Source organism: Myxine glutinosa, chromosome 8, assembly GCF_964187855.1.
Source record: "Myxine glutinosa chromosome 8, kmMyxGlut1.1, whole genome shotgun sequence".
NCBI lineage: Eukaryota > Metazoa > Chordata > Myxini > Myxiniformes > Myxinidae > Myxine > Myxine glutinosa.
In genome coordinates this window covers 73,819,597-73,838,676 of record NC_136268.1, presented here as the reverse complement: position 1 = coordinate 73,838,676, position 19,080 = coordinate 73,819,597, and the positions used below count along the sequence as shown (strand labels likewise).

The following is a 19,080-nucleotide window of genomic DNA, read 5'->3' as shown; positions in this document are numbered from 1 at the left end:
GAGTTTTAAAATGCCAATAGCAGACGATTTCTCTGGCGCCGGCCAGCATCTGGTGATGACTATCATCATCATCGTGACGTCATCGGAGGAAGCTGATGTGACTGCGCAATAGTAAACAATGGCAGACACCGACTCCGATAGTTGCGTAAGTCTGGATATCAGCGATATTTCTGACCAATCTGATGCGGAAAATGGAGAAAGTTAATAATCTTGGGGAATCACACTCGATTCTCCCATACAGATTCGAACCATACCGTCCAGAGAGTGAAGAAGAGAAATCGTCGGACACAGACACAATGGCGATCGATTTTGATCTCGGGTGCCTCCAAAATACTGAATGGTATTCATTTTTATGTCTCTTTTTTAATTGAAAAAGTTTCTTTTTCTGGTCAATGGAATACATAACTAATATTTAATTAATGTTCGGTGCCGTGAGGCAACAAATGGATAGAAACACAGAAACGAAATACGACTTTATTGACTTAGTGCAGCACTGCAGGTGTATCAGTTGTAATTGTATCATTATAGCACTCTCTATAATGCAAGCAATCTCTGTGTGTCCATGTGTCTGTCTGTGTGTATGTCTGTGACCACTGTTTCTCGACAACCACTGGTCCGATCTAAGTGAAACTTGCCAGGTATATTGCTGGGGACATGAGGATGTGCCTTTTCAAGGTTTGCTATTAATCGGACAAGTGGTTACCAAGTTATGGCCATTTATTTAGCAAACACATACGTTTTGTACGTGAACGAAGGAACAGCGAAGGACGAGGGCAAAGACCGAAGGAACGATGCAAGTTTAAATTTTTCTTTGCACGTATGGTCAAGCGACAGCGAAGGAACCACATGTGTTTGTTGTTTCTGCCTCGCGATTTGAAAATTGAATACTTGGCCATTAAAACTAATTTGCGATTAATCGTAACTGCGATATGCGAACTTCCGGACAGTGAGGCCATATTTTTGGTACGTACGTCAACGTACGTATGTCCATGTACTTACCTCCCCGCATGTACGGGCATGCACTAGCAGCAGCCACACAACGACTGGGCATGATTCCAACTGATCGTAATGAAAACAAAGCGATGTTCTGATCGTCACGAAGCCAACAAGGCTTTAAGAATGAAAAACTGGGTTACTTCGCAAACGTCATTTCCGGTTTGCGGTTTTGACAAAACTGATTTTGCTTGTTCGGCGATATTTTGACAAATTCTAATAAAACCGCGAAGATATTTGTGAAATGAACTCAATAGAAGTGTTTAAGATATGTTTATGTTTCGAAATCTGCAAAGTTGTTTTGGTCGTGTCCATTCTCCTTTGATACCACAACAGGCAAGAATTTAACAACTTAATGGAAATTGTTTTTACCGTAGCAAATAATTAGCCTTCCCCCTACTGACCTCCCAACAATTCCTACCTACCCAATAAGCCCATGCACATGTGATATAATTGCCTCCATTACTCAGTTCACTGTACAAATATATTGCAAAAACAGATTGTTACTGCAATTTGACCCCAACTTTTGATTGGAAGCCGTATTCGTTTGTTTCAGCTAGAACATAGTGTGTAGGATTATGCAAGGAGCATGAGACAAGACAAGACACTATACAAGCTATCATCCTAAAAATATCATCATTACGATTGGCCATTAAGCACACATATTTATGCGGCACGTAAAAAAATTAATTGGTGGCATAGATTTAAATCATGTATTTACAAGAAGAATGCCATAAGAAAATATCTCGTCACTGGGGGAAGAGAGGACTTATTTAGTGTACAAAATAAAGTTTTGGCCTGGACAGACACTGACACAGAGCGATTGCAAAACCCTGTCTCCTGCTGCATAGGCTAATGCACAAGCTGTGACTGTTACAGGTGGATATGGTGTAAGTACACACAGGCTTTAAAAAAGGCTCAAAGGCAGTCCTGTAATCCCACGGAAAGTGGCGCATTGGGAGGCATGCTTATAGTCAGGTTCACTATGTTTTTCATTCAAAATTTTGGTAGATTAGCAAAACTATACATTTTTGGAATATTCAGAGCATGAGGAATCCAAAAATTAATGTTTACATTTGCGTAGACACCTTTGCGAAAATGACACTCAGGACAGTGATGAAGATCTGTAAAAGCATATTCCTGAACGGTATAGACCTCGTAGATCCTGTGTATAGGACTTATAGTTCAATCTGATACTACCTATAACTTCCTTTAACAACCTATAACTTCAAAGGACTTGCAATATCATGTATTATGCAATACAGTTATATCACAAATATAAAGACAATGGTTTTCAATTACCTTTGTTTGTTGCTTTTCTATAATCCTGAGCACTATTTTGAGACCTTTATTGGATTCCTTGACCCAGAAAACATAGGATTAGCATATTTAATTAAGTCTCTAGGTTGACTAGAAGCCGAGATCGCGCAAAATATGTATTTTATGGCGGCCATTTTCAAAATCCAAAATGGCGGCCATGCAGGTGTCTGTGCAAATGCCAACATTGATTTTCAGATTCTCCATGCTCTGAAGATTCCAAAAATGTACAGGTTTGCTAATCCCAAAATTTTGAAAGAAATTATATTTGTTAACATAGTGAACCTGACTATCTTCATCACTGTCCTGAGTGTCATTTTCGCAAAGGTGTCTACGCAAATGTAAACATTAATTTTTGGATTTCTCATGCTCTGAATATTCCAAAAATGTATAGTTTTGCTAATCTACCAAAATTTTGAACGAAATTATATTTGTTAACATAGTGAACCTGACTATTATATGTTTGCATGTTATATGTCACTTTTCAAAATAAAACTTTGAATTCTGTCTCAAAATGCACAAAATCACCACATGTGAGATCCTTGGTCAATCATAGCAAAATAAAGGTAAAAAGAAAGAGCAATCGGAGATTGCAGACACTTTCGAGGACGTGTCTATTGTGGTGCATTTTGTGTGGTGTTTATTCGCTGCTGTGTTTGTGTGGTTTTTTTGACAACGCAGATTTATGTTCAATCAAAAATGGCTGCCGAACCACATGACTGATGACGTCATCAATTTAATTCTCCCATACAATTTTTGTGCAGCTCACACTCAAAAAATTTCAAACTGATCGGATCAAGCATTCTACTTGTCTAATTATGACGTCATAATGAAGGCACTCATGACATCATCATGAATATATGTTGTTCCCCATGGCGAGTACTTGACAATGGCACCATGTTTCAATTTTTTTCCCATGAGTGGTTTCAGAGATATAGAGGTGCAGTTTTTCAGTTTTTCCTAGATGGCACCCGTACCACGTAATCTATGACATCATAGTTATCATTTTAAAAAATGTACAGAAGGAGGCGCTCTTATTGTGAAAATTTCTTGTCAATCAGACCAATTGTTTCAGAGAAAAGCATACTCACGTTCTGTGCAGACAAACAGACAGACAACCAAACAAACAAATAAACAAACAAACAAACAAACGGACCCAGATGCAATACTCTCTCCTCTGGCGAGGGTAACTAAACATGCAATGCAATTAAACATGCAAGTATCTCTGCAATTAGCAATTTCTCTTGGCTAACTTTATCTATTTTTGTCAGGTTCTTGACAAAAAAAAGGATAAACAAATATTTCCATTACCACTCAGCACATTGTTGGCATTTTCAACATTCATCAGGATTTGGCAGATGAAGCTGCTTATTAAAAACGAAATAGAATTTGAAAGAAAGCTGCTGTTAAAAATTTTTTCCGATACATGTGCTCTGTTCACAGAATAATATCCGCTGTAGACTTTCTTCCCCTTCTGCCCCCATTCACTTCACATAGTTTGGCCTCAGGTGAAACTGGAAATGTTATAATTAGCTAAATAGATTCCAGATTTTTCTTGAGAAAGTGTGGGATGATGCTCATGCAGTAATCAGTTTTATCCACATAAGCAAACCTTTTTTCTTTGGGGGATTCACTTTCTGTTTTTGGTTCCAATATGAATAACAGGAAGAAAGAAAACAAGATCTTATTTTGTTTACCTTCTAATTAGTGCCGGAAAGTAATAAACGAAAGGAAAATAAAAATTAGATACCTCCTCCAAAGCCTGAATAAGCTGAACAGTTTTTCTTCCTGTTGCCATGGCATCATCATAGCTGAGGGAAGCAATCTGCTTGGACATCTCTCGGAACCAAGCCTGGAGATTCTCTGCAGAAGATCATATTACAATATCTCCAATGATAATCAACAAAAATCATTTGCAGCAGCAACAATAACAACATGCATTTTAAGGCCATTTTCCCTGCTAGAGCGGGGGTTAGCCTTGCGGTCCCCATGACAATCTTCTCCATTTTGCCCAATTTTCTGCATCTCTCCTTGTTAACGCCCTTGCCCACATTTCTTCTTCCACCATCTTCAGCCAAGTCTTTCTCGGTCTTCCCCATCCTCTACTTCCTTCAACATTCATTTCCATCACTCTTCTCAACCAGTCACTTTCATCCTTCCTCAACACATGACCAAACCATCTCAACCTGTTCCTCTTCACAGCATCCATCACAGGCTCTATTCCCATTATCTTTCGCAATTCATCATTTGTCTTCCTCTCTCAACGATACTCCGCACATCCACCGAACCATTCGCATTTCCACCTTTTCCAGCCTTCGTTGCTGCTCTACGTTCATTACCCATGTCTCGTTCCCATAAATCATAACACTTCTCACACATGCAGCATACACCTTTCCCTTCAGCTTCAACGACACTCCCCTCCTCATCAGCACACCACTCAGTTCCCGAAACCTCTTCCATGCACATCTCACTCGAGCAACCGTTGCCGAGTCTGATCCACCTTCTCCATTCAGCATGTCTCCCAGGTAGCAAAATGTTTTCACACCTTTCAGCTTCACGCCGTCTCCAAGATCCAACTCAACATTTCCTCCATCTGCAGCTCCCTCTGTGCACACCTTACATTTGAATGTAGCTGCCACACTGGTTAATGACCCTCTCAGACCACTGCATTTTTGATGAACCCACTCAGTGCACATTGTACATTGAATGGAGTTCACTCTGACACCCTTCCTGCACACAGCACATGGCCACTTCCCAGTTCTTTCAACCTCACCACATGCTTTACCACTTGCCATCACCTTAGTCTTTCCGATATTCACCTTCAGACCTTTTGTCTCCATACATTCCTTCCACTTGTTCATCTTTTCCTTCAGTCCATCCATACTTTCCGCAATCAACACCAGATCATCTGCATACAACAACTCCCACAGCAAACCCTCCTTTACGTTCTGAGCCAGCACCTCCATCACAGCTACAAATAGTGGTGGACTAAGTACCGACCCCTGATGCACTCCCACCTTCACCTCAAACTCACCACTGTTCCCGACCTTTGTCCTTACAGCTGTGCGCGCTCTTTTGTACATTGACATCACGACTCTGATCAACCATTCCTCCACTCCAAACTTCCTCAATGCCCATGTCAATACTTCGCGTGGAACCCTATCGAATGCTTTCTCCAGATCAACAAACCCAAGAAACAACTTCTTCCTCCTCTCCATGTACTTCTCCTGCAACTGCCTCACAATAAAGAGCGCGTCTGTCGTTCCTCTTCCTGGCATAAATCCAAACTGCATTTCATCGATCTTCACCTTCTTCTTTATCCTCCTCTCCAACACCCTTTCCAATACCTTCATTCCATGCTCCAATAACTTTATCGCTCGGTACGAGCCACACTCCAGAGGGTCACCTTTCCCCTTGTATAGAGGGACGAGGGTACTCAGTTCCCAATCCACTGGCACGCGGCCTTCTTTCACCACCAGATTACAGATCTCTGTCATTCTCTTCACACCCCAACTTCCTGCTGCCTTCAACATATCTCCCACAACTCCCGTCGGCCCTCCCGCTTTTCTACTCTTCATTGCTTTTATCGCGTCCTCAACTTCCTTCTCAGTTATCTTCTCTGCCGCCGGTCCTAAAACTGGGTTACTCTCTCTCTCTCTGTTGCCATCCCATTCATTCTCTGTATTCAACAGCATTTCCATATATATTTTCCATCTTCCTTTAATTCCATCTGGGTCCACAACGATTTGTCCCACTTCATCCTTCAAGCAACTCACCCCCATCACATCACACCTCTCTTTCGCTATCTGCTTTGCAATCCTGAATACCGCTCTCTGACCCTCTTCCGAATCCAAGCGTTCTCCGAACATTTTCCTACATGCCTCCTGCGCCTTTGCTACCTCTTTCTTTGCAGCCTTCTTGGCTGCCTTATAACTTTCATGCTCTGCTTTTTCTGCTCCCGTACCCTTCGCCTTCTGCCACTCCTTGAACTTCTTCCTCTTCTCGTCAATCCTCTTTCCAACTTCATCATCCCACCACCATGTTTCCGAGTGCCTCGGTGGTCCTTTTGTCCATCCACATACCTCACCAACGGCTCCCAACAGACTATCTTTCATTGACATCCAACCACTTTCAAGCTCAACCACATCATCCTCTACCCGACTCAGCCTCTCTTTGAATGCCTCCCTTACTGTCACCTCTTTCAACCTCCACACCTTCATTCTCGGTTGGTGCTTCACCCGCCGAGCTCTCCTCGCACCTTTCACCCTTATGTCGCAGACAACCAAGTGGTGCTGTGAAACAGCCTCCTCCCCCGGGATCACCTTTGTGTCCCGGAGGTGCCCCCTATCTCGCCTACGCACCATCAGGTAGTCAACGGTTGTCGTCGACCCACCTGACGTGTATGTAACAAGCTTATTATCCTCTTTCTGGAACTGAGTATTACAAATCAACAAATCAGCTCCATCATAATCAGCTCCATCAGCAAACTACAAAATCCTTTCACGTTCTCCATTTCTCACACCATATCCGTAACCCCCACGAACTCCCTCAAAACCGTCCATACTCCTTCCCACATGTCCATTTAGGTCTCGTCCTACAACAACAACTTCCTCATCTTTCACGTTTTCAATCAGCTTCTCTATCGCACACCACAACTTGTCCTTCTTTTCATCGCTCCGATCAACCTGCGGAGCATATCCCGAGATGACGTTCACCAAGAGCTTTCCAATCATCATTTTCACCATCATCAACCTATCACTCACTCTAGTCACACTCACCACACTGTCTACAAACTCCTCAGAAAACAGGACACCAACACCATTCACGCCCTCCGGGCACCCTTGCCACACAAACTTGTATTTCTGTCCCTGCCTACCCTTCACCATTCTCACACCACTTCCCTTCCATCTCGTCTCTTGCACACAACATATGTCCACTCTTCTTCTGACCAATACTTCCACCACTTCTCCTGATCTCCCTGTCATTGTCCCTACATTCCATGTCCCAAACCTCAGAAACCGATCTCCACTTCGGGCTGTACCCTGCTCATATGTAGTTGTAATTGTCATGGTTCTCTTTTTGAGGCAATGTTTTCATGGCCGGATGCCCTTCCTGACGCCAACCCTCTTAGTCGCCTGTTGCAACAAGCAGGGATATGGTGTACCTATTCGAAACCAGGGTACACACTGGGAGCAGCAACAATAACAATAGTATAAATGCTTAATTAATCGGACACAGCTCATCAATTGAGAAGGCCTGAATGTTTAACTAACGGTCATGTTCTCATGCTGACGACGTGAAACAAACAAACACCTCAATGGATTGCATGAAAACAATTGCAGGAGCAAAGAATTGTCCTTTATACCATTCTTTTTAAGGTGCATGAGAGGTTTGTTGCCGGAAAACACCTCAGCAAGCTCCACCATGTGATCACATCCCTCCTGACGATAACTTTCCCACTTACTCTGCTTCTCGGCTAACATCTGCCGAAACATCTGCACACACAGATAATCGTGGGTAATCTTCAGATCGCAAGACTCAGAAAAGCATGACACGTACTAAATCGGTCGAGTAGAATCAAAGCGATAATGTAAGACATACAATGTGGACTCCTTCATCGAGATCCAACACGGCGGATTTACCTCTTTGAGCAAAAACTCGAAATGTGCTGTGTCCAGCAGTAACTGAAAGACTGCCAATGGATTGTACTGTGCGTCGGTTATGACCTGGTCCCGCACCTGCCGTGAACGTTTGTTTCCCAAGTCGTAAGCTAGGACAAGGTAGAAACAAAAACAATGGATGTGTGGGCAGCGGAAAGATGTAAATCAGCCATCCGGTTGGTGAAGAGCATATAAACCCACACCAATGTAAATGCTCTGAAGTTTGCTATTGTTCACTAACCTTACCAAATCGACAACTACACCATTTAAAGCCAATGCTCACCATCCTCAGCAGTGTGCAGCATGCTCCAGCGGAGGCTCACGTTGCAGTCACGCAAACTGTTTAACAGCTTGGGAATGGAATTGAGAACATACTGGTCCGTCAGCATACCTTCTTTGAGAAACCTCTGTACGTCTTTGCTCACTGCCTCCACTTTTGAAGCATGACGACAGGCCTGCAAGAAAATAGCAGACGACCTACATGGGTGGCCTATACTCACTTTGGTAACTTTATCCCATTATTCAACACCACCAGCCTTTCTCAAATATTTTCTGGAGGGATTTACCCAATATCATAAAGTTGCAGATCAGCATCAATACCAAGTGTTGACTCAGCGTTGCCACAGACATTGTGTGTGGTCCAACCATCCTCCAACAAACCAACATGTTTAAAATTCTTCTGATATTCTCTTGGAAAGAAAAGATTTGGGGCATTGTAGGACAGAGGTATAAAGGGGCACCCTACATCTGGCAAATAAAATACATTTTCTTCTTCATGCAGGTGTAGGAATCAAATTGGCCCACCCCTTTATATGAACTTTTCTAGAGCATCCAAAATGCCACATCCATGAGCCCTGCAGGCAACTTGGTTCCTCCTAAGAACACAATGGTAGTCCAGCATGCACACGAGATTTTTGGAATGTCCCTTCTTTTCCATCGTTTGGCATTTTCTACAAGCTCTGGAATGTCCCTTCTTTTCTATACTTTGCCACATGGCACATACCATATAAAGGGGCCTTTTCTATGCCCCTGGCATTTTCCCCAAGAATAACAAATGAGGGCACATTACAAATGCAGGTTCCCCTGCCAAAAACTCTGGCAGAATGGCAGGTCAAGTCCATGGCTTTTTGTTTCTGTCAGGGTGGTAAACCGTATTATTTTCTTCCAAAATAACTCTTATGAAGAGGAGTGAGAGAGAGAGCTCTCACAACCAAGTGAGAGAGAGAGCGGAAGGAGAGGAGGGGAGAGAGCAAGAAGAGCAAGAGAGGGAGGACAGAGATGAGTCTGATATGGTGGATTAGTACTCAATCAATAGCACTAATGGATTTCTTATAAAATACAGATAAGCATCCATGAGCCCGCCAGGCAAATTGGCTCTTCCCACCAACCTGCTCTCTTATGTTAGCCTGGTCCATGGTGTTGTTGAGAGCTGTTCTCGCAGCTTTGTATGGCTCCCAAGCTTCCATTAAGTTCACAGTCATGCCCATGTATATGCTGATCACCTGCAAAATGAAACGTACTCTTGGTAAACTGGAATAGACAGATCTTTAGTATGACGTTTCTTGCTGCTCTTCAAGAAAAACAGGATGAACTTCTAAAACTCTATATCATGCACACGTGTAAACCAGTGCATGTGTTTTTAATCCTGAGCAAGAACAACGAAGAAAGTAAAATAAAAGAACGGCCTGTTTGGTGTTCCCACCTGAGCACTTCAGTCCATGATCCTGGGATCCCAAGCTCAAATCCTATCTACTTTGGTGATTTTCCATCTTGTCTCGAAATTATCTTGTATTTCCTGTGAAGGTGCATTGATGTCTCAATGTCCTTGTCCTACAGATTAAATATGCAATTCTGAGCTACTTCGTGAGCATGCTGTATCCACACCTCACTAACTTGACTTATCAATTTAGTTATCTTCTATTTGATACTACCCGCTTCCGGTCTTGCCGGCGAGGTTTTCGTTTATTCGCAGCTGTCCACACTCTCCATCGAAATCGAAGTTAAGTAATTGTTCCCATTTGTATTTTCGTTATAACTGTATTTATTTTATGGTGTTGTACGTATCGTGTGTCCCGAGGAAGATTTTCGGTGCAAATCTTTCGTACCTGTATCGAAAATCGTGTTAAATCGTGCCGTGTCTTTTGAGGCCTTGTGCAGTGTACAACCTTGAGGCTTTGTTTTCCTCTCAGCGGTCCGTCTTTTTGCTCCAATAACTTTCGTTCTCTGCTTTTCCCAGTCTTTTCACCCCATAGCCTACCTACTTCCTTGTTTAAAATCAACTCAAAAAAAAAAAAAAACATTTCCTTCTCTGTTCTTATTCTTTGTTCTCATTCGTTTATTCGTTCTTATTCGTTCGTTCGTTCTTCGAACGACGTTCACTGTTATTACTGTTACTGTAATAAGTTATTACTGTTCACTGTTAACGTTCACTGTTATTAACCTTATAAATATAATGTTTACACTTTCCCCTCAAGTTCTGTATTCCGTCATAAATTATAACACCTTTTTCTTCTTCTTCTTTAAAAGGCTGCTTTCGACTTGCTCACCAAATCTATCCATCCCCCCAAAAATTCCATCTCTTATCGTGCCTCTTTTCTACATTCCCTAAACTCTCCTGCACTCCATCCTCCCTCCAGCGTCCTTAAACGTATTGTTGCGGATATGAGGACTGTATATTTTTTTTGATTGTGTGAATTATTATTATTGTTTATTCTGCGCCTCCTGCCTCCGGAGCTGTGTAAAGGTCAAAGGGCATCCCATAATTAGTCCACAAGCATACACGTCAGCCAATAATAGAATACCCCTGTTCGATAGTTATATCTTATTCTGTGTTTTAGGGTAAGGCTGTGTCTCCCATTAATTGAAATACTCCATTGCACCAGTGAAAGAGATAGATTCCCTTCATTCCCATTCCCAAAACCTCCATTCCCCCTTTTCGTCAATTAGAAACTACCTCCGCTCCAATTACCGCCATTGACCACGAGGCAGGGTCGGAGAAGAAAGGCGTGTCTCCACCTCGTCATAGAGGGGAGGAGTGAGCCAGCCCCACTCGACCAACCATGAGCCAGGGGTTTGGCTAGAGAGGGCGGAGGAAGAGCGATCGGGGAGGTTCGCAAAGGTTGAGGGGCGGGGCCTATATAACCCGCAGCGCGACGCTCCCCAAGCAGTCGAGCTTTGAAGAAGAAAGAGATGAGTACTGAGCATTGAGATGAGAAGAGGCTGCGCTTTTAAAGAGAGGCGCTGAGAGGAGGGAATGAGCAGGCGTGACCACAGCTAAAATCCGCAGCGCGACGCTCCCAAAAGAGAAGCTGAGACAAGCTTTGAGAGATGAGCTTTTACCGGCAGAGAAAAGGGAGCCCAAGCCGTTGAGAAGAGAGAGGGTCCAAGAAGCAGAGCTGAGTTGTGTGGTTTTGGTCGTCAGTGGTTGCGTTGTGGTGGTCAGTGGTTGCGTTGGTTGCGTTGAGTTGTCGGTGGTGAGGAGTGATTGGACCAAGAGAACATAGAGAACATCCAAGGAGAGGACATCCCAGAAAGCACAAAGCCTGTTGTAATCCTGGAAAAGCACGCGACGTCCACAGCAGCAGCAGCAGCGGCGGCCACAGCAGCAACAACACCCAACAGCCGCTTGGGGCCTGGACGGCGGTTTTGAGCATGGCCGCGAAGGAACGGCGGCTGCTAAACGCGCCGATCGTGCTGCATAATACAACTCCAAGCCATCCTCTCCTTCCAGCCAATTCCTGTCATCATTCCCCGTGTGAGTCTGTCTTTTGTTTGTTCTGTCCCTGGGTTAATTAAGACTGTAGGTAAGCTAGCGTTGCACTGTGTATCTAATCTCGTCTGTAAATAAACGTGACTGCTTTCTTTTTGCTTGTGTGTATAATAAATCCAATTACTCTTCTGTCCGTCTTCTCGTCTTATTCCTTTTCCTCTTTGCATTCGGTCGTTTTAGAGTTTTCCAGATTGGGCAGCTGCGGTGCGATACGGCCAAAGTTTGGGGTGAATCGGGTGAGTTGGGGAAGAATCGGGGGAACTGTTAGGTCGCGGTAATACACCACCGCTCGGTCAAAAATAACATCTTAACCGCGACAGTAACAGTATTTTTGACTCGAAGGTCACAAGAAACTCATTTTGCAATAAATGTTCATTTCCCATTAATCGTACACTTTCTAAAATCCAATCTCACCCCTCCCCTCCAAATCTTCCCCATAACCCCTCCCATCCAAATCTTTCCCATCACCCCTCCCCTCCAAATCTTCCTCCTTGCCACTCCCCTCCTAATCCTCCCCATCACCCATCCCTTTCAAATCTCCCCCCTTTCCCCTTCTCTCCTAAACTCCCCCCACACTCCTCCCCTCCAAGACTCCCCCTCGCCCCTCGCCCCTCCCCTCCTTGACTCCCCCCTGGCCCCTCCCCTCCAAATCTCCCCCATATCCCATCCCTTTCAAATCCCTCCCCTTGTCCCTTCCCTCCTAAACTCGCCCCTCGCCCCTCCCCTTCAAATCTCCCCACCCTCATTTCTTCTCAATTTCCCCCCTCTCACTCCCCCTCCTCAAAGCGTCCTCCCCACTTCTTCCCTCTTCCAACTCTCACCTCCATCTCCCCAAACCTTCTGCCTCGCTCTTCCCCCTCCTCAAATAACACCTCATTGTGCCTCACCCAATCACCATCAAACCTTTTGTCCGCCCCATCCTTCCCTTTCTCCGAGCTATTCTGAAATCTCTGACACACCTTCAACAGCTCTCCCTACCTCTTCCACCTCTTCCACATCTTACCCTACCCCTCCTCCCCACTGTTCTGTATCCGATGCTCCCCCTTCCTCTTCATTAACGGTATGGACCTCAAACATCCGGGGCCTTCGTTCAAACTCAACTGATCTCTCCATACAGGTTGCTTCTGTCAAACCAGACGTGATCTGCTTAACAGAAACTTTCCTCCTTCATGATATCTCTGATTCCTTAGTATCTCTCCCGGGTTACTCCCTCCTCCGGTATGATAGACCTGAGCCTCGTCCTGGAGGTGGGGTTGCTATCTTTATCAAAAACTCTCTTCCTCACTCGCCTTGCACTGCACTCTCTCCACCTCACCCCCAGGAATACCTCTGGCTACGGCTTCCCTTTCGCTCCCACCTCTTGTTCATATGTGTGTTGTACCGTCCACCAAACAGTGATGACTCCATCTACATCTTGCTGTCTGATAATATGGACCAACTTCTGTCTACTCATCCTAACTCTCTCTTCCTCATATGTGGTGATTTCAATTGTCACCATGCCAGTTGGCTGGGTGTGGGTACCTCTCTCACCAGCCATGGCTCCTCAGCAAAGGACTTCTGCGACTCACTGGGACTGACACAATCTGTCAATTTCCCGACCCGGATCTCAATCAACGGAGCATCTTCTCTTCTGGACTTGGTTATGACTAACTTCCCTGAAAATGTCTGCTGCTCTTCTTCTGCTCCAATCGGCTCATCTGATCATGTGCTTGATAAAGTGGACATCTCTCTGACCATTCTCAGGGAGCCTCCTCAGCGTCGACGAGTCTGGCATTTCACTCAGGCCAACTGGCACGGTCTTCAAGCAGCCATCAATCATCTGGACTGGTCTCCCATCTCTACCACCTCTGACATCAACTCATCCTGGGAATTCTTCCAAAGTAAATTGCTCTCTCTCATGCACAGATTTATCCCATCTCGTCTTCAGTTGTCATACCCTTCCTCCCGTCCATGGTACACGGAATCTTGTGGTGAGGCTGTTGCCCAGAAACAACTTACCTTCGTCTCCTGGAAAGCAAATCCAACGGAAGGAAATCTCATTTCCTTTCACAAAGCCCGAAACAAGTGTGTGTCCAGCCTCAGGAGAGCCAGGAAACAATATCTCTCCGTTCTCAAGACCGAACTCTCTTATCTGTCTCCCTCTTCCAAATCCTGGTGGCGTCTGGTCAAATCTGTTTCTGGTGTTTGTTCCCCCTCCATCCCCTCCCTTACCTCAAACGGCTACACAGCTGACTCCGCACGTGAAAAAGCTGAATGCCTCAACTCTGTGTTTGCCTCTAAATCTCGTGTCCCAAACCCATCCCTCTCTGTACCCACCATACCCAGTCGTACCCAGCTGCTCCTGGACTCCGTGTCCTTTCCTCCTGACAAGGTGGAAAAATTTCTGTCAACCCTCGACTCTGATTCTGCAACTGGACGTGACGGCATCAGCCCACGGGTCCTAAAATCCTGTTCTTCCGCTCTTTCACTCCCTCTCTCTGTTCTCTTCACCCTCTCTTTTGCTCAAGGTCAACTGCCCTCTGCTTGGAAATCAGCCAACATCACCGCTTTGCACAAAAAAGGTGCAAAAACAGATCCTAGCAACTACAGACCAATCAGCCTTCTCCCAATTATCAGCAAAGTCATGGAATCCATCATTGCTTCGGATATGAAATCTTTCCTCTTCTCCAATGGCTTGATCTCTGATCATCAATTTGGTTTCAGACCAGGTCACTCTACTCTGGGCATGCTGCTTCTGCTGTCTCAACAATGGATGGAGGTCCTCAATGCCAAACAGGAAATTAGAGCTGTCTCCCTCGACATATCACGTGCCTTCGATACGGTCTGGCACCCCGCTCTGCTCACCAAACTCTCCTCCTTTGGTATCCATGGAAATCTCCACGCATGGCTGGCGGACTTCCTCTCTCGTCGTAGTCAACGTGTGGCCCTGAATGGGTTTCTCTCATCTCCTCTTCCTGTTCAGGCTGGAGTTCCCCAAGGCAGTGTTCTGGGCCCTGTGCTTTTTCTGGTCTTCATCAATGATCTCTCTGACTCTCTTGAAAATCCTCTCTATCTCTTTGCTGATGACTCCACTCTCTGCCGTTCCATTCCTCATCCCTCAGATCGGGAGTCTGCAGCCTCCTCACTCTCTGCAGACCTGGACAAAATCACAGACTGGGCAAACAAGTGGAACATGTCTTTCAATCCTGACAAATCTCACACTCTTACGATGTCTGTCCGAAAAGACCGACTGGACAACCCTCCCATCTACTTTCTGAATAATCCTCTCCAAGAAGTTCTGTCACTCAAGCTTTTGGGTCTCACTATCTGCCATGATCTTTCCTGGGAAAACCACATTTCCAAGCTGGCCTCCAAAGCCAGTCGCCGACTGGGCATCCTCCGTCGTGCGAAGTCCTTCCTTGGCACACCTGAGCTCCTCACCACATACAAGGCTTTCATCTGCAGCTCAATGGAATACTGCTCTCCCATCTGGGCTGGTGCTCCTGCCTCACACCTAGCTCGTCTTCACGCTGTTGAAACCAAAGCGTTCCGAATCATTGGAATCTCCCGCGATGACGCTATCTCCGAGGACCTTTCACTTACTCACCGCAGGCAGGTTGGTAGTCTTTCCGTCTTCTACAGACTCCTCTCCGGCCTTGCTCCCCCAGCTCTCTCTGGGCTCTGTCCCCCAAATATTCCTGCAGGTCGCACAAGATCTGCCTGCAACCCTCTTATGGTTAAACTGCCAAAATCAAGACTCTCTGCTCACCTTCACTCCTTCATTCCTCTTTTCTCCCGCCTCTGGAACAAACTCCCTCACCCTCTTCAATCCCACTCCTCCCTCCAGGTCTTTAAAACGGCTGTTCACCACCATCTCTTATCTTCCCCAATCCAAAACCTTGATCTTTTCTACCCCTGCTAATTTCACCCCAAATCCACTTTTTTGAGGCGACTTTTGTCTTATTTCCTGGAAGTCCTTGGTGTCCTTGCGTTTTATACCTATCCTGCCTCCCCCCAGGCCCTCTGCCTCCCACACATCTCCCGATGTCCCTGCCCTCAAATGTTGTGTTTGTGTGCTTCCTCCCCTTCTCTCCCCATCTTGTCGACCGCTCCCATTTTTATATACTTTGTTTACCTGTTTGTTTGATTTGTTTGTTTGATAAATGTTAGCTCTTTCACGAGCCTCGACTCTGTATACAAAAAAAAATTAAAAAAATTGTATTCACCACATTATTAACATCCACTTAATACAAATCAAGACACATCCCTTTGTAATCAGAAAAATAGATCCATTCCATCTCTTATTCGTAGTTCCAACACAAGGCAGGTAATTTAGCCAGTGTACCAACACCTACAAAATTACTCTCTTCATAAGGTACCACAGGATCTGGAAGGTCCAAAAATGAACAACTTTACCTTTTCTCAACCCCTTTATTCCATTCATGCATAGAAACAAATGGATAGCCACAACTGGTGTACCCTCAATATTCAGCCTTCAATAGCATAATACAACTGAGACAGAGGTTTAACTCGAGAGTTCATAGAACAGCTTACCCTGCACTGTTTTGAGAACCAAGGACATGGGCGGGCTCGATGCGCAACAAATTTGATTGGTCGTGATGATGTAAAATGTCGTAGTATTTTGTCCACTTATTGCAAAAGGGAAGGTTTTTGAGAGTGCTAAAAAGGTGATTTGTGTTCTACAGGGTTCAAGTATATGAATAAATTTAAAATAAAAAAAGATTTTAAAGTTTGTAGAAATAAAAATTCCAGAAGCTTATCGCCGTTGATTCAGTGTTTAATACACCACCTTATTTAACATGTTGCATTAGTTCTTCATGCCTGTTGTTTGTGTCCTTTATGACGTCACTAAAGACAGTAAGTTCCCTGTTTGGAATGATTTTCAATTTTATTTGACTACCAAACAACAACAACAAACAACAACAGGCATTTTAAGGCCATTTTCCCTGCAAGAGCGGGGGTTAGCCTTGCGGTCCCCATGACAATCTTCTCCATTTTGCCCTATTTTCTGCATCTCCCCTTGTTAACCCCCTTGCCCGCATTTCTTCTTCGACCATCTTTAGCCAAGTCTTTCTTGGTCTTCCCCGTCCTCTACTTCCTTCTACATTCATTTCCATCACTCTTCTCAACCGGTCACTTTCATCCTTCCTCAACACATGACCAAACCATCTCAAACTGTTTCTCTTCACAGCATCAATCACAGGCTCTATTCCCATCATCTTTCGCAATTCATCATTTGTCTTCCTCTCTCTCAACGATACTCCACACATCCACCGAACCATTCGCATTTCTACCCTTTCCAGCCTTCGTTGCTGCTCTACGTTCATTACCCATGTCTCGCTCACATAAATCATAACACTTCTCACACATGCAGCATACACCTTTCCCTTCAGCTTCAATGACACTCCCCTCCTCGTCAGCACGCCACTCAGTTACCAAAACTTTTTCCATGCACATCTCACTCTAGCAACCGTTGCCGAGTCTGACCCACCTTCTCCATTCAGCATGTCTCCTAGGTAACAAAATGTTTTCACACCTTCCAGGTTCACGCCGTCTCCAAGATCCAACTCAACATTTCGTCCATTTGCAGCTCCCTCTGTTCACACCTTACAGTTGAATGTAGCTGCCACACTGGTTAATGACCCTCTCAAACCACTACATTTTTGATGAACCCACTCAGTGCACATTGTACATTGAATGGAATTCACTCCGACACCCTTCCTGCACACAGCACATGGCCACTTCCCAGTTCTTTCCACCTCACCACATGCTTTACCACTTGCCATCACCTTCGTTTTTCTGGTATTCACCTTCAGACCATTTGTCTCCATACATTCCTTCCACTTGTTCATCTTTTCCTTCAGTCCATCCATACTTTCCGCAATCAACACCAGATCATCTGCATACAATAACTCCCACGGTAAACCCTCCTTTACGTTCTGAGCCAGCACCTCCATCACAGCTACAAATAGTAGTGGACTTAGTACCGACCCCTGATGCACTCCCACCTTCACCTCAAACTCACCACTGTTCCCGTCCTTCATCCTTACAGCTGTGCGCGCGCTTTTGTACATTGCCATCACTACTCTGATCAACCATTCCTCCACTCCTAACTTCCTCAATGCCCATGTCACTACTTCACATGGAACCCTATCGAATGCTTTCTCTAGATCAGCAAACCCAAGAAACAACTTCTTCCTCTTCTCTATGTACTTCTCCTGCAACTGCCTCACAATAAAAACGTGTCTTCGTTTTCGTCAAAATTTCGTCAATCTTCACTTTCTTCCTTATCCTCCTTTCCAACACCCTTTCCAATACCTTCATTCCATGCTCCAATAACTTTATCGCTCGATATGAGCCACACTCCAGAGGGTTACCTTTCCCCTTGTACAGAGGGACGAGGGTACTCAGTTCCCAATCCACTGGAATGTGGCCTTCTTTCACCACCAGATTGCAGATCTGTCATTCTCTTCACGCCCCAACTTCCTGCTGCCTTCAACATATCTCCCACAACTCCCATCGGCCCTCTCGCTTTTCTACTCTTCATTGCTTTTATCGCTTCCTCAACTTCCTTCTCGGTTATCTTCTCTGCCGGTCCTAAAACTGGGATACTCTCAGACAGAGTATGTTGACAGAGAGAGACAGAGTATGTCTGACTGCCAGACAGAGTAAAAATATTGTCTCACTACTTCTGATCGCTGTGTAATCGGGATTCCAGCACATGTGTAATCGGGATGAATTCAGAGCTAAAGTACTGCGACACTAGAGGTTTGTTTTCCGAATCGTGTTCAAAATATAACATTCGTTTGAAATCAAGTTGTTCGTCGATCATAAAATGACGTTTGTCGACAGAAGGACAGACATACAGAATTGAACGAATTGCTTAACCCGCTTTTCGCTTCACATGCATGGGGTAATAATCATATGAAGCTAACGTGCCTAATACACCCACCCAGTTGTCAGGGAAGAACTTGTCAACGATCTCACGCATCTTGGCTTGCTGGGTGTGCAGCACAGAGGGCTGGAAGTATAGAATTATATACAGCATCGTGGCCTGTGTGCCAAGTGCTGTACTGCGGTGCTCCGGCAAAGGATATGCCGATAGCTGAAGACACAGATATATACATTTGGGTAAAAAAGTCTGAGTTCAATGAAACCAATGACAAGCATTCTTATACCATGATTTCAAATTTTTCACAATATTGAAGATATTTATTTATATTCTTTCATTTATTATAGTTATTATTGACTCAAACCTTGTCTTAACTCAATAAACTAGAATGGCACTCGGTAGAGAGGACACCCGCACCAGGCTGAACAGTTTACATTTTGTATCGCAAT

The 19,080-nt window shown here is 44.6% G+C and overlaps 1 protein-coding gene across 1 annotated transcript in view; it reads right to left on the bottom strand.

The window, feature by feature from the left end:
- The window catches only part of WASHC5 (WASH complex subunit 5), a 105,255-nt gene that overhangs the window by 72,045 nt on the left and 14,130 nt on the right, over positions 1 to 19,080 (bottom strand). The window contains 6 exon segments of the mRNA XM_068100497.2: positions 4,061 to 4,173; positions 7,676 to 7,805; positions 7,953 to 8,080; positions 8,254 to 8,425; positions 9,359 to 9,472; positions 18,692 to 18,844. Of these exon segments, the coding sequence (XP_067956598.2) occupies positions 4,061 to 4,173; positions 7,676 to 7,805; positions 7,953 to 8,080; positions 8,254 to 8,425; positions 9,359 to 9,472; positions 18,692 to 18,844 (810 nt within the window).